At 56.0% G+C, this 15890-nt stretch overlaps 2 protein-coding genes across 2 annotated transcripts; one reads left to right on the top strand and one right to left on the bottom strand.

Annotated features, from left to right (window-relative positions):
- Positions 1-7918: 7918 nt before the first annotated feature.
- COCSUDRAFT_45246 (hypothetical protein) lies at positions 7919-12467 on the bottom strand (the record flags this gene model as incomplete). Its single annotated transcript, XM_005643286.1, has 14 exons — positions 7919-8218; positions 8337-8543; positions 8668-8824; positions 8981-9114; positions 9225-9388; positions 9496-9605; positions 9969-10117; positions 10204-10274; positions 10370-10446; positions 10534-10562; positions 10870-10963; positions 11055-11059; positions 12000-12179; positions 12345-12467. The coding sequence occupies 14 exons, from the start codon at positions 12465-12467 to the stop codon at positions 7919-7921; spliced, it is 1800 nt and encodes a 599-aa protein (XP_005643343.1).
- A 944-nt stretch (positions 12468-13411) lies between these two features.
- On the top strand, positions 13412-15663 carry COCSUDRAFT_26259 (20S proteasome beta subunit, type 4). The gene is made up of 7 exons (XM_005643285.1): positions 13412-13652; positions 13853-13929; positions 14075-14297; positions 14415-14527; positions 14637-14734; positions 14838-14951; positions 15126-15663. The coding sequence occupies exons 1-7, from the start codon at positions 13450-13452 to the stop codon at positions 15165-15167; spliced, it is 870 nt and encodes a 289-aa protein (XP_005643342.1). The 5' UTR covers positions 13412-13449; the 3' UTR covers positions 15168-15663.
- Positions 15664-15890: the final 227 nt, after the last annotated feature.

Raw genomic sequence — 15890 nt, 5'->3', positions numbered from 1 at the left:
GCCGCGCGGAAGCAGACGTCCTTGCTTGGGAACAGCGCCGCCGCTGCGCCAGGGGTCACCGGCCGGTTCGCCGCAACGAAAGTGTGGATGGCTCTGCAGAGCCTCTGTAGCAAGTCTTGTGGCACCGGTATGAAGGTGGCATGGTAGGTGACCATGGAGGCCAGCACCTGTTTTGCGACGTACGCTCGGCCCAGCAGGCTGAGTCTGAAGCCGGACCAGCGGGCGATGCGGGCCTCCACCTTCTCAATGATGGCTGTGTATAGGGCTGTGGCAGCTGCAGCTGGCTGGGTGGACAAGGGAATGCCCAGGTGCTTGACGCCGTCGCTCGAAGCCGCGAAGGTGACCCCCGTGACTGGATCGGGCCCGGCGAGATGGCTGAGGCTGCCAAGCCCTAGGGCCTGGCTCTTGCTGCGCTGCAGCCTGGCTCCTGTGGCTGCGCAGTGGAGGCCCACGCTGGCCCCCAGCACGATCTGAGCATCCCGGGGAGTCCGCGCGTGCACGCTGGTGTCGTCCGCATGCTGGTGCATGACTGGTGCTGGCTCCCCTGAAGGCAGTCTGATGGGCTGGAAAGCTAGCTGGCCTGCAAGCATCCTGGCATGCGCGGCCATCGGCTGCGCGGCAAGCACAAACAGCAGCGGCGAGAGGGGGCTTCCCTGGAAGACGCCGGAGGCCACCGGGAAGGCATCGGTGTGCCAGCCGTTGAAGGCCACTCGCGCGGTCGTGCCGGAGTGCAGAATGTGCACCCACCGCTGCACACCGGGCCCGAAGCCCACCGCAGCCATGCACCGCTCAATCCAGGCCCTGTCAAGGCGATCGAAGGCCTTCTCGAAGTCCAGGAAGACCTGCACGCCTGGCTGGTGTGTGGCCTCCAGGTAGCTGATCTCCTCCAGGTGTGCCAGCACGTTGTCCCCCGCCCAGCGCTTAGGCAGGAAGCCTGTCTGTGTGGCATCCACCACCTGATTCAGCAGCGGCCCGATCCGGCTGGCGATCGCCCGCGCCGCGAGCTTGTAGTCGGTGTTGAGCAACGTGATGGGCCTGTAGCTGGCTAGAGACTCCCTGTCTGCCCCCTTCCCCTTGTACAAGAGAGTGATACGCCCCTGCGTCAGCGGTGGCGGCAGCGCCGGGCCGCCGCCGAAAGCTTCCTGCAGCATCCCTGCCAGCTCCAGCCCTACCACAGGCCAGAAGCGCAGGTAGAACTCATATGGCAGGCCATCCAAGCCCGGTGCCTTGCCGCGCGGCAGGCTCCGGAGGGCAGTCTCCAGCTCTGCGACCGACACGCTGCCATCACCGCGCTCTCCTTCTGCCGCTGCAGCTGCCTGAGGGGACAAACGCTTGTCCACTGCCTGCAGCAGCTCATCCTGGGCTGCCAGCGACACCGGCTGCGCCGCGAAGAGGCCTGCCGCTTCGTCGCCACTGTAGTACTCCCGCAGCACCGCGCCGCCCCGATCTCTGCCGGCTGGGTGATCCAGGACAACCCGTGGGCTGTCAGGGGCTGGACCTGTCCTGAGGGCCATCAACTCTGTGCGGCCCTGCCGCTCCCGGGCCAGGTGGTGGAACCAGAAGGTGGACTGCTCACCGTAGAACTGCCATACGATCCCAGCCTGGAGTGCTGCCCCCTTAGCTGCCTCCACATTGAGGCCCTGCAGAAGCTGGTGGGCATTCTGCCATGCCAGAAGGGTGTCTGGTGCGGGCCGCCGGGTGAACGCCGCGAGCGCTGCGCGGCTGTCAGACTCCAGAGCCCGCTGAGAGGCCCGGCGCTCCGCTGCGAGAGCCCAGGAACGCTGCATGGCCATATCTTTGACCTGCCACTTCAACTCCACCCACCTGCTGCCCTGCGTGACGCCCTCTCCGAGCGGGTGTGCGGCAAGATACTCCGGAATCGCTGCCGTAACGCGATCGCAGAACGGCTGATCGTCCAGAAGATGAAGGGGCAGCCTCCAGGCTGCAGAGCCATACAGTGTGCTGGCTGGAGCTGTAAGGCTCAGGCTGACCCCCAGGTGGTCTCCTGGATAACCAAGAACCTGCCCGATCGCTCGCGGCTCCCGGCTGACCCGCGCCCGCAGCGTCTCCGAGACCAGCCAGCGGTCGAGCCGGGCAGCTGACTGACCTGTGGTGGCAACGTGGGTGAAGGCACGACTGCTGGGGTTGAGGTCACGCCAGACATCGTAGAGCTGATGCTCAGTCTCCACGAGCCGCAGGCCGGTCCAATATCCATGCGTCCTCTGACCGGGCTGCCCGGCGGCCATGTCCTGCTGGCCTGCAATGCAGTTGAAGTCCCCTCCCACCAGAAGGCAACGTGCTGCTGGCAGGCTGGGCAGCAGCTCCTGTGTGTAATATTGCTGTCGCTCCGCTGCGGCCGCAGGCGCGTACACGGAAGCTACCGTGTAGGGCTGGCCACAATAAGTGAAGTCCACTAGTAGGGTGCGTCCGGTGGTGCTGCAGTGACGCACCGTGATGGCTGCTGTGGAGGCTGTGGGTCTTAGTAAGACCGCTACGCCGCGTGACTGGGAGGTGAAGTGGCACCAAAACGCGGGCCCGCTCCAATTGCAGCGAAGCCCGGCAGGCCCCTCCTGCGCCCATGCTGTCCCCTCCTCTGTAGAGCTGTGGTGGGTCTCCTGAAGGAGGATGATGTCCCACCTGTCGCGCTCCAGAAGGTTGAAGAGGCAGCGCCTCTTGTCTCTGTCCCTGAGGCCGTTGACGTTGAGGCTGAGAAGGCGCAGGGAGGGCGATCGGGAGCGAGTCATGGCTGCGAGGGCCGCCGTGCCGGCGGGCCCCCACTGCGAATGCTCCTGGAAATCCTGTGCTCTACCCGCTGCCGCTCCTGCTTTTGCCCCTGCTGCTGTAGCCACCACTCTGTAGGCTGATGCCGCGTACGTGCTGAGCGCCACGGAGCCGGCAGCCCCGCTAGTGCGACCTGCGCCGCACGCTGCGCTGCGCGCGCTGCGGCTGCTCGCGACTCAAAGCCCGGCGGGACAGTGGGTCTCCCCTGCTGACGTGCAATGGGTGCTGCTGGGACCTCTGCCGGCTGCGCTAGGTCCTCCGGTGTCAGAGCCGGCAAGCCGTACGAGTCGTCCGGCAAGCTGTCTGCTCCATGGATGCGACGCAGAGCATCGCAGAGGAGCTGGTGCCGCAGCTCCCTATCTGCTGGTGCATCCCCTCCCGACACGAGCGCGAGTGGTGCATCGCTGTGCAGCCGGCGAATCGCTGCCGCGCTGTCTGCGGGGGAGAAGTGTGTATGCCCTGCCAGCCACTCCAGGCACTCCTCGATACGCTCATCCGGGACGCCGCTGAGGTCCAGGTGCGGAGGGCGACGGTGAGCCGTCTGGGGTGGATCCTCGGTGTGAGGCAGATCCCAATCCATGGGGGTGGCTGCACCTTTATCGCGCACGCGCGATATCCTGCGTCGCAACTCTCGCTGCGGCACCGAGTATGCCTGTGTCTCCCACTCCATCGGTACCGGCGGCGGTGGCGGCGGCGGCGTGTCTTCCTCCATGTCTGTCAGTGCCTGTCTAGCAGCAGGGAAGACCTGTGCACTTCGCGGAGGGGTGCAGTCCATCGGAGTAAGCGGCTGCGTGTCTCCAGCGGGGCGAAAACGCGGGCCGAGCGGCGAGAAGAGTCGGCAGGCGATGGCGGATGGCGCTGTGCTGGTGCTCCGGGCCGCTCAACAGGTCGCGAAGGTGACTGACCCTGACGAGGCTTAGCCTGGCCCAGTCCTCCCAGGCAAGAGGCTGCCCGCCGGCGTCTGTGAGCTGCCTGTTGAAGAAGAGCGGCTCGCTGAGGACCGCGTCGTGGCTGAGCTCGTGTGGCTGCATGCGGCGATGAGGCTGCAGCTCCTGGTAAGCGTGCACGTACTGCCGCACGCGCGCCGCGGCCTGCAGCCGCTCTGCTGGAAAACTGGAGAAGATTAGGAATCTGCTTAGGTGCCAGATATGCTGGTGGCGCGCTGAGAGCGAGGCGGGCTCCTGGGCTGCCAGCCAAGCGGCGCTCCTGTGCAGCCAGAAGTCGAAGAAGGCTTTCCAGTCCAGCTGCTCTGGTTCCAGCAGCCTGCCAAGCACCTTGGCCTGGAGTGCCAAGATCTGGGCGCTGAGGTCCACCAGCGCAATGCCGCCCGTCCTTTTCCGCGTGGGAAGCAGGTCGCCTTGCCCGGGAAGAGTGCTGCTGCGCTGCCTGTCACTGGCCTGTTCGCCGCGAAGAAGGTGTGGATGGCTCTGCAAAGCCGCTCCAGCAGCTCCCGCGGCACTGGCACGAAGGTGGCATGGTAGGTGACCATGGACGCCAGCACCTGCTTGGCGACGTACGCCCGGCCCAGCATGCTGAGGCGGAACCCGGACCAGCGCGCGATGCGGGCCTCCACCTTCGTGACGATGGCTGTGGAGGGCTGTGGCCGCAGCTGCTGGCTGGTTGGACAGAGAAATGCCCAGGTGCATGACGCTCCCGCCTGGCGCCGCGAAGGTGACCCCTGTGACCGGATCTGGCCCGGTCAAGTGGGTAGACGCCCGAGTCCACTGAGAAGGCGTCGGTATGGAAGGCGACGCGTGCTGTCGTGCCGGAGTGCAAGAGATGCACCCAGCGCTGCGCTCCGGGCCCAAAGCCGACTGCCGCGATGCACCGCTCGATCCAGGCCATGTCGAGACGGTCGAAGGCCTTCTCGAAGTCGAGAAACACCAGGATGCCTGGCTGCTGGGTGGCCGCCAAGTAGCTGATCCTTTCAAGGTGGGCTAGCACGTTGTCCCCAATCCAGCGCTTGGGGAGGAAGCCTGTCTGGGTGGCGTTCAGAACCTGGTAGCGGGCCGATGCGGCTGGCGATCGCCCGCGCTGCCAGCTTGTAGTCGGTGGTCAGCAGCGTGATGGGCCTGTTCAAGTCCTAGACACCCGCTCAAGGTGGTGCACATGAGACAACTGCCGAGGAGGCAACTGAAATTTCCTAAGGCAAAGGGCCACGGATGACGATGATGCAACGGCCATGGTCGAGAAAATGGCTGAAAGCTATGGTGGAACAATCGGAAAGGCCTGGTGAGGCTCAAGTCAAGGTGAGGCATGCGAAGGTGGAACAACAAGAACTGACATCCGAGAGCCCTTGGCATGGTGATATAGGCTGTCGCTGGGAGGGCAGCAAGTGTGCCCTGGCAGCCATTCCAGGCAACCCTCGATGCGCATGTGACGAACGCCGAAGAGCTCTAGAGGTGGAGCTACGTACGTGTCCCTGAGGCAGCCGGCGCAAATCAGGACGATAGTCTATGGGAGTCCCCTTGTGCAGTAATTTTTTGGCAGCCCTACACTGCACCACCATACATGGGCTGGCATTGTGCTGGCAGTGAAGGCGGGCCAGCTACCAGTTGCGTCGACACCGTGGCATCTCCTCTGCATGATACAGCACTCAGCCTGACGAGCCCAGGACGCATCTACTCAGCTGGCGCCCGAGACCATGTCGGGCCAACGGCCGCATGGACAAGTGCAAGCCGGCCTCCAAACATATGCCCTGGATGCTGGTGGCCCTGCAGCAACAGCAGCAGCGTCGTCCGTCTAGGAAGCTAGTCCCTGTGGCAACTGGCTGAATGGGCTGCTGGGCCCCAGCGGGGAGCGCTGCGATTGTACCGCGATGTTATGGAAACGTTGAGAAGGTTCCAATTCCTTGCGCTGCAGGTACAGGGTCTGCTACAAGACGACAAGTCAGAGAAGTCCTCCCAGGGTTAACTAGAATGCGTATGTGTTCACTAGAGCGACTGTCCCATTAGTCAAAGTGCGTGTACCGTGCCGGAGAGCCAGAGCGTTGGCGCAAGCTTACAGAAGACCACCCTGCCCAGGGCTTTAGGCTATCAATAGTTTTCCAGTGATCCTCCGATGTTTCTGTCTCACCAGCAGCCCCAACAATCCCCTTGGCCTGTCATCCGTGGCCTTCTGCCTTAGTGTCTGTCCTCCTCACCATTCACAGTAGTTCATTGAAGGCTATCTGAAGGGTTTAGGGTTTCCAACCCCAGTATCCACCCTTGAACCTGAGCGGGTGTCTAGGACCTTGGACATGATGCCTCCTGCCTATCCCCGCCTCCAATGTGGTGGGTGTGTGTATCTGGTCGAGTTCTCGCCAGCCTACCTGTTTTTCGCCTCATTTGCGGCTTCATATCTCCCATATGCCACCGTTTGCTTGTGCCCCACCTTGCTGGCAGATTGAGGCATAGTTTAGGGTCACATTGCCAGCCCCGAGCGGCACCTAGTGGTAATGGGTCCGAACGCGATCCTGTTCCATCCCTGTCGGCCAACCGTATAAACGTGCCTTTCATGTCTGTTCCACCACTGGTTGCCCGCACATCCATAATTGCCTGCCAGTGATTGATGATTGCCTGCTTTGTTGTGACCCCTGCCTCCAGCTGCAAGCCCTAGGCTTGCCCCGTGGGTCCTCCAACGTCACCTCAGCGGTGTTGCGTTGCCGGCGGGCTGGAGTGCGCCTCTGGGGATGAGGTTACCCTCTGGTGCTTGGGACATGTCCATCGCTAGGAGCCTTTCTGTTGCCTTTCTGTGGTATGCCTTCATGCTTGCGCTTCTCTTCAGTATCGCATTATCCTCCTGCGGGAGTGCTCTGCGTGCCCCAACTCTGACAGGTTTCCCCAAATATCCTATTGCATGCGTGCTGGGAAGCGTGCGACTGGCACCTGTGTAATAGCGGGGGCTTCCCCTTTTAAAAAAAAAAAAAGTGCTACTACTTGGATTAGGTGGCTCTCTATGTATATGACCAAAGAAAGCCTTCGCATTCGGCTTCATATTGTTACGCCGATGCTTCGTACAGTCTGCGAGGAAAGGTAGGAAGGACATGCAGCACACGTGTGCACCATCCACAGTTTTAGATGAAGAGCCATTTGTCAATTGAGCCTCATAATGTTTCTCCACTAGTCACCCTTGTCATAATTGTGACTCATTCACATGATCATACACTGCAATGGGACCAGTCATATCAAGTACACTAAACACGAAGTTTCAGTCTGTACGCACATTCCAGGATGGGCAGGTCTTGAGGGGAACAACTGCTGCGAGATTGTCCAACATCAGCAAACCCGTTGAAGACATTCTGCGTGAGTCAATTTAGCTTACGGTAGTCTGATTTGAAACCAAATACAAATGCTTGCCAAAGCTTGCTGCAATCAGTGTGTACAAAGGAAAGAATTCCCGGCGGCTCACTCTCAGTCTAAAGCAGCTTACTTCACAGGTGTATGCTTCACTTCCTGTGCCACTGCCACCGGCTTGTGCTGCCATGATCATCTTCCTGCTTTCCATCGGGCTCCACATTTAAAGGTCCCAGTCTTGGACCTCGGGTATCCTGCCATGACCAAAAGCACACGGATAAATAAACAGCAGAGTCTCTGTCTTTCATCCCGCAACAAGCATCATCACCAAACAGATTGTGAGTCTCAGTTACACTACCTTGTCAGAGGACATCCGTGCAAAAATTGAGTCCAGTCCACCAGTTTGACGGTCGCTGTTTGAAGACTCGACAGGTGACCTGAAGTCCTCGAGGGCCTGGTCTTCATTCCCAGATGACCCTGCTGGCTGTGCGCTTGACCTATGGATAAAATCCCAGTCATAAGCCTGTCCAGGTGGAGCAGATAATCCATGAAGCCAGGTGGTGACAATCATGGAAAGAACATGGAAATCTAAAACTGACCTGCTTGCGGAAACTCGAGCTGGGGCACTGGAGTGCCCTGAAGAATGCTCATCTGCCAGCAAGCTGCTTCCAGCTTTTGATCCCCAAGACCACCAGCGTTTTGATCCTGAACCTGTTTGTGGTGGTTCAGAACTCCGCATGCCATCGCTTCTTCCTGAAGTGAACAAGCAGTGCCTTGAAGCCACTGCGTCGTTGATGGTACAATGTGATATGACATGTACTTGCAGCAATCAGATTAGCAACCATGGCTTTACTTCATTTACTTCAAGTAAATGGACACTGACCTGAGACGGTGATCGTCAAGCCCAGCGGACGTCCAGCATTGTGATTGTCTAATTCCATTTGCAAAAGCCTCAGCCCTTTTGCAGCAGCTCCGCTCTTTGTCTCAAAGTCATCGTCAAACTCAATGCTGTCCGAGCGAGTGAACATGGACGCCACGCGGTTGAACACATTAAAGACAAGCATGAGCATGTACGGCACAAGGGCCGCCGGCAAGTACGTGGTAAAGTCCCAACCGATGAGTGGTTGACGCATCATCAGAACCCCAAACTCCTCATAGAACACCTGTCAGACATGCGCTCTGATCAGCTTTCCACAGTGTTAATTCAGGCATGGAGGTTCCCCTTTATTCAGTATTGCAGGAGCAGCACACTAATGCAAAGGCAAGCATGGAGAGCAGCACCGTCTCTGTCACATCTCTCCCGGAGCTCTTGGAGGGTGGCAGGGCTATGCCCGCCATGAAGTTGAACGCCAACGGAGGAGCAAACCGGGACATCAGCATGGCATTGGCCAGCAGGGAATATGCGGACGTATGGCCAGGCACCAGCAGATAAAAGGAGAAGCGTCCGAGCTTAAAGATGGCATAGTATGCGCACAAGCAGGGGTATGCCTGTGAACCACACAGCGAAAGAGGCTCCACTCAGATGCTCAGAAGCACGCAGAGCAGAACCTAGCCACCTTTGATCCTGCAACATCAGATTTCCATACATGTGGGTGAAGGATTGGGAACTGACCAGGGACACGAAAGTCAGCAGCTCCGTTGCAAGCTCATTCCCAGAAGTTGCGTGCAGGGCACGCGAGAACACTGATAGGTTCGGCACATATGGAGATATGGTCGCCTCCGCGATCACAATGGCAACCGACAGGGCAGCAAATACAAGCGCCAGCAACCTGAAACAACATCAAATCGACTTGAAGAATCCATATTGGGGATACCTTGTTGAGGGCTTGTAGGAAGTGGGCAACTCACAGTGACACCCTGGGCGGAGCATGACTGATATTAAGTCTATCTCAGGCATAGAGGCAAGAGCTCCCGCTCAACCGTACCTGTACAACCAGCCACGCAGCACACAACGCCACCACCACTCTATGTGCCCGAGCACCTTGGGTAATTGATGCTGCCGTGTGGTGGACACAAACGGTTGTCCTCTCTTCAGCCTGTTGCTCAGCACATCAGACACCTGCACAGGGACACAATGCGTTCACACAAATGCAGGGGATCAGCGCCCCCCTCTCAAGACACACATACTCACGAAGAACTGCTGCAAGCCAGAAATGAATTGACTGTCACCTCAAAGTACTGCAGCACGATGTCATGGTAAATTTCGCGCTCACGCTGCGTGTCCTCGATGGCCCTGCGCACATGCCTGCGCAGCTTCGCCAGGTCCTCCAAGTCAAAGTAGTCCAGGTCAGCACCATCCTCCACATCACCAGCACCCAGAGCTGACGCCTCGCCTGGCGGGGATACATGCCAGCACACACGAGCTCAACTGCCACGCAAAAGCCCTCCTGCCAGGAGACAGGTAAATGCTGATACTGGCAAGTCAATCCCCAGCACCCACCAGACTTTGAGATCATGGCTTCGATGCGGTCCATATATTGCCGAAGAGAATCCCGCCGACCAAAAGTGGCAGACACCTTTTGCACCAGCGCTGCAGTCTTCTCCAGATCCCTGCAAGGAGCAGCTCACAATCACTATGCAAGGCTGTCAGGCAGGGCTGGCGTATGTTCTTCTGATTGCTCTGGTACTGGAAAGGTAGCCATCAGATTTCGGCTGTGCAAAATTTAGGTAAGGCAGTTGGTTGCTTGCATACTTGCGTGCAGCCAAAGCTTTGTCGGCCTGCAGCCCAGCCTTGTGGCACAAAGCACTGTGGGCATCCTGAATATTTGCTGTCCTCCACAGTTGCCTGTATCAAACACTATAACGGCATGAACAGAAAGAGAGTGTTGTGGAAGCTGGCCAGCTTGGACTCCATTGCAACTACTCTGGTGTCCCAAGGTTGTTGAGCTTCCGCAACCAGTGGAATGCACTGACCTTGGTACAGCCACCAAGCCATAGCCCATCAAGAAAATGCCTGCTATGAGACCGAACGCATTTGAAGCTGCGATGCAGAAGCCAAGGACATTTGCAGGCGCCAGTTCGCCGGTGATAAGGAGCAGCACGAGCCCAAAAGCCCCAACGGCCTGTCAACAAACTCTACATGAAGTACTCCAGCGAGAATGATCCAGCAGCCAAAAGGTGGTGACACTGTACATGTGCATTTGCTTACCATCAGGACTGCATAGAATATCAAGTTGTTCTTCAATGCAGTTCCTAGTCGCCCGCACACGGTGAAAGCTCCTGAATGGCATGTCGTGCCTCAGATTGCGATCTCTGCCTGCGCTTTACTCAGTCTGGCCTGTGCTGCATGCTTCCGTCTGATCCCAAGATCTCACCTGAGTCCACATACTCCTGGTGGAAGGGCAAAAATGTGAACTGGGCGATGAACCCATACCAGTACGATATCCGCCACCTGCACGGCATACCCCAACAGTCCTTTGCTTCCCGCCAAGATCTGGCCTGTACTGGGTTATGAATGACCATGAGGGAAAGACCGTACCATTGCCTCAGTAGATCCAGATGTTGACCCTGTACGGGACCAGACATGTTAGACAGACACCAGAAATATAAAGTAAGAAAGCTGCACCAAATTGGTGCAATTCCAGAGAACCTGTTCCAAAATATGGGCACATCACCTGCATTGCATGATAAACATCGGACGGCACCAAAATGAGCGTTGCAAGGGCGCAGATCCAGGCAAATCCAACGTTGACCTGCAACATCCGCTTCACAAAGCTCAAGGCTCGAGCGCTCGAGATTTTCAGGAACTATTCGTGCTACGCTGGTGTATTGTACTACGAAGATAAGTACTTTAAGTTTCACATAAAAACATCACCTTAACAAGCCAACTGGTGCCCCTTGAAGGCACATAGCGAAGAGTGTACACCACTCCCACCACCGTCAGCGGCAGACTTACAGCGTAGAACAACCTGTGCACCAGCACAGGACATTACTGACAATTAGTTTAGCTGCCAATAATGCTGACATCGGCAGTCTTATCTGAAGCAGGCGGGGGCTCACCACATCTATCAGGATGGCAAAATTCAGGAATATTCAAAATTAAGGGCCATTGTTGGCATGCAGGAATCTGCCGTATGCTCAAGATCTGATAAGAAGGATGTTCACGGGTGAGTCTCGCTCCCTGACATGCTTGATCTTTACTTGCCTTCCATCGCACACAGTTGATGCTCTCTACCAGCGAGGCAACTTGCGACTGATGACACTAAAAGAGCGATCGAAACAGAGTGTCAGAAAGTGTCATGGCGGTTTTAGCCGTTCGGAAAGTCTGAGTATCTGTAGTTGCAGTTTCGATGATCTTCCTGCTGTTTTCTCTTAAATGGGCATGTTATAATCATAGGACGAACGAAGTTGCTGGAACACTTATAGGATACCCATTGCTCCTGAGATCATTGGGTCAGAATGTTTAAAAAGCAACCAACATCATGACAATGTTGCAAATTGAGGGTTCCAGATTTCACAATACAGACCCGTGTATGTATTTACATCAAAACCGAAGAGGAAAAGGGTAATACAATGACCGTAATTCCGAGGCGTGCTATGATTGCATTCTGTTCACCTACTCCACAACCCTGTGAAGCACCACCTCTTGTTAGCAAGAGACTGGTGTTGTGCACATGTGTCAAGGCATCTATAGCAGAACTGCAAAGAAGAAAGAGCCTCACCTTTCCTTTGTGATAATACTTCCATCGTGTTTTGACATAAGGGACGTCATCAGATCTTCACATCTCATCTTTGCTTATTGAGCATAAGAGCACTGGAACGTCATTCGGGAAAGTATCTAAGGCCCCAGAACGCAGCAGTAAGCTCTCTGCCTCACATTGTTCTGGATGTTGACGCGTCACCTGGGAAACATGAGACAGCAAAACTAGGCAGGAGTGGCAGACAATTGTCCCAGAGTCAATCAAATGAGCTGCCGGCAACACATCAGAATTCAATTTCAAATACCTGCAGAGTAGTCAAGCCATGGCCGTCCTGGGCATTGATTGGGGCTCCAGCCTCGAGCAGCATCTCTATGATGTTCAAGTGCCCCTCCCTTGCTGCGCAGTGCAGTATGCCCTTGCCCGACAGCAGGTCAAAATTGCTAGACCGCACAGTCGCCAGAACTTCATCCGATGCAAGCAATTCCTGCAGCATTGGATGTCATTTTCCTCGATTGATGGAAGTGCGAGATTTTTCAAGCAATGTTGGATCTCGTGTGCAAGTCAGCCTCACTCAGCTCTAGTTGCATGGCCCCGCAAATCAGGCAGGAGGCCAGTTTGCCAGACACGTGCTAAGGGCTCATCAAAGTACCTTCATGGCTGCAGCATCGCCCTCCACAATTGCTTCGCACAGCTTGATGATGAGCTTCTGCTGTGAACTGCCCTCCTTCCACAGCTGCTCCAGCTGTGGAGTGAGCGCATTGCTCAGTAGCATTTCTGACACCTCGTCCCGGCTGACCAGAATCCCGGCCCCTTTGGCCCATCTATATATCCAGAAGGATTTGTGCTGCTGGGCGGCCGTCAGCTGGACTAGGCGGCCCTGCCCCTCATCCCCACTGCGATGTATTGAGATGAAGCGATCATCTCCTATTCCCGCGCTCACGGACTGCAGCGAGCCGAGGCCAATGGACTGCACCCGGCTATGCACAATCGCCCGTTGACTCTTGGAAAGGCTTGGTGGAAAGCCCAGGGTGGCCTTGGTGTCACCGTCGCTGCCTTCCCTAAACCAGGCAACCAAGCGATCCAAGACTGCGCCATCATCCTGGTTGGCACGGCACCTCTCATCAGTCTCACGCCCAGAGCTCTCAGTGTTTAAGCAGCGTGAGAATAGACTTTTCAGTGTCTCACCAACAAGAGGGTGGTTGTGGCCCCGTCAGTGCTATAATCCTCAGGATCTTCTGGTGATGCCGGACAGTCTGCAGAACATGACACTGTCGGTCAGAACATTGTGGAAGTGGGACTACAAGTGGTTGCAGCAACATATGATGTATAAATACCTGCCAATGGAGCTCTCTCGTAAAATGAGCTCGAAGCTGCAAGAGATAGCTTTATGGGGCCAATTCCATCTGCCTCAGTATTCGCCTTAGGGGTTCGCTTCACGTATCGTTTCTTCCCCATCAGATGGGCCAACAGAAAAACAGAACACCAATTTATGAGCGTCACTACATAGAAGCCCGAAAAGGGAGCGGATACATCAAAGTTTTGCAATTCCAGTTGCACCCGGCATAAACAAGTTCTAAGTAAGAAATCTTTCAGCCTGACACGAGAAGCAGACCTGCGAGAAGCTGAGGAAAGACCTATAGAAAGACCTAGCTAGCCACAGCGAGAGAGGGTGAACCCTATTACATGGCAAAATCCTTGCTTCCTCTCGCGTTTCCTTGCGTCCTCTCGTGTTTGAGGGAAGAAATCGCGATAAAATGTATCCACGTCCCACCAGTCACAATCCCGCGTTGGGACCAGGCTGCACTGGCCCTTCGCTTGCCCAGTACGTGCCTGATTATGCAGATGTATCCAGCAGGCCATCTGTGCAACAGCCTTTGAGCGGCGCAGCGCCATTCATGGTGGATCCTAAAGCTGTAGCGGCTTCGATAGGAGGGCACGATCCCACGAAACATACCACGTGCGGTCCTCCACCTGTTTGATGGCCCCAACCTGAAGTGCTTTGTTTGAAGGCCTCTCATCAGCCAAATTTCATGAAATTTGCTTCATATTGCGCTTTGCAGATCTCACAGATTCTGATTAGCCATTACTTTCTGGGGCTTGTGGGCCCGTCCTTGTTCATCCTCGGAGGGCTCTCAGTAGTGAAATTGGGTGATGCAGGTCACCATATGTCACAGGGACGTCTGTTCTAGGCGTGACGTACAGGGATGGAGTGCTGCTGGCGGCTGACACGCTGGGTAAGGCGTTTTCCTGTCATACTTTTGTTTGTGTCATACCCTTGTATGCTGACAGTGGTGAGCCTCCGGATTTAAGAAGTTTGTTCAGGAGACTCAGCAGTTGAAAAGCTCTGCTTGATTCAATATGCGCTTGGCTGCATCGCAGGTTCATACGGGTCCACAAAGCGCTACAAGTCTTTTGAGAGACTTCGCAAGGTGAATGAGCAGACCATCATTGGGGCTGGTGGCGAGCTATCGGATTTCCAGTACATCCTGACGCTGTTGGACGAGCTCTCGAACGAGGACTTCTGCGCCGATGATGGCGCAAAGCTGTCGCCCAAGGAGATCTATGCCTACCTGTCGCGTGTCCTCTACAACCGCCGATCCAAGTGTGCTGCTTCGCTGATCAACACACATGATATCCCTGTGCAGTGCTTAGACAATCTCGTGCCTACGGTATGCAGACTTAGGTTAAAAGATGTTGAAGCAAGCGTTGGCTGGAACAGGATGGACCCACTGTGGAATTCCTTGGTGGTGGGAGGCTTGCAAGATGGGAAGCCATTTCTTGGTACCATCACCATGCTTGGCGTGCACTACTCAGATGACCACATCGCAACAGGTTCATCCCGGCGATGTCAGAGCTTTTTCCCATCATATGCTCTTGACAGAGAAATTGTGGTTCCTGGCAAAGGCCATCACTTGCTGAACAGGCCCGGTGTTGTTGGCAGGCTTTGGACAGATGCTGGCACGCCCCCTATTCCGTGAGAGGCACCGTCCAGACATGAGTGAGGAGGAGGCCACACAGCTCCTTCACGAGGGACTGAGGGTATGGCCACGGTCCGCCTTTCACACCCAAAACATTTCAGGCATCCCAAGGCCATTGCTGTGTCGGTAAGTCCTAAAGGCATTGTCTCTGTGGTGCTTTGCAGGTTTGCTACTACAGGGACAAGCAGACCACCAACAAGTTCCAGATTGCAAAGGTCACTGCTGAAGGCACAAGCATATCCGAGCCATTTGCGCTGGAGACGAAGTGGGACTACAAGGTATGCATGGCCTGCGCCTTGTCGTGATTTTGTCTGCAAACTTCCATTTATGCTCCAGCTCTTTAAGGATGCATTGGCAGTCTTGTTGCTGGACAGCTCAGCACTTGCTGGAGGGAGCCGTGTTCCTGTTTTGAAATCATGCAAGTGATTTGTGCTGTGTGATTTGTTCTGCAGGCTTTTGTCAACCCTGGAGCACTTGCTGTTGGTACATGGTGATGGCGCACGTGGGCGACTCACATGGTGCAGCTGCTCATGGGGCCCAGTATTGGAGGGGTCGTGTGCGTCATGATGAGCATGCTGAACCAGGGGGTCTCAATGATGAGTTCCTGCACCAGCTGGGCTAGCTGGAATGTGGCAGTTGCGAAACCCATATGTCGAAAGAGCAGCAACATAGACTCAAGCAGGCTAAAACTGCTATTGAAATCTCATCTACCAAATGGACAAGCTTGAGCATGTATGCATAGCCCACTCTTTTCCATTGGTCGAACAGCACTAATGGTTCACAGTCACAGACTGATCCAGCAGCTGCAATCCTTGCAATTAATGATGCTGCATTTGTGCTATATCAGCTGCTGATGTACGACACCAAGCAGACACCGGAGGTGATTGGTCTGGAGCGGAACTTTTGTGTTTGGGAAGCCATTAAGCTCTTATACGACGAGATGCCAGAAGACAAGGAATCTCACGCCATCAATGGTAATTAGACCCCTGCAGGCACAGTACGACATTGTTGCCGTGGTATGCCAGCTGGCCACGGTGGCAGCAGTGATCGTGACATGCAATGTATGGCATGCCATGCAGTAGTGCATCCACTGTACTATAGTATATGCAGAGGTTGATGTATATATCAACCATGATCATGATGATCGCCACATGCGACATGCCTATGCTCCACATATGTGGCCCCCACATGCCATCGCAGTGCGCCTTCAAGGCGCT

This window comes from Coccomyxa subellipsoidea (assembly GCF_000258705.1).
Source record: "Coccomyxa subellipsoidea C-169, whole genome shotgun sequence".
NCBI lineage: Eukaryota > Viridiplantae > Chlorophyta > Trebouxiophyceae > Coccomyxaceae > Coccomyxa > Coccomyxa subellipsoidea.
The sequence above is the reverse complement of the archived record's forward strand: the minus strand, read 5'-3'. Positions and strand labels throughout refer to the sequence as shown.

Coding starts and splice junctions, on each gene's coding strand:
- COCSUDRAFT_26259 (XM_005643285.1), top strand. CDS start 13,450: ATGTATCCACGTCCCACCAGTCACAATCCCGCGTTGGGACCAGGCTGC. Junction 14,298..14,414: donor CTCTACAACCGCCGATCCAA/GTGTGCTGCTTC, acceptor TGGCTGGAACAG/GATGGACCCACTGTGGAATT. Junction 14,735..14,837: donor TCCTTCACGAGGGACTGAGG/GTATGGCCACGG, acceptor GGTGCTTTGCAG/GTTTGCTACTACAGGGACAA.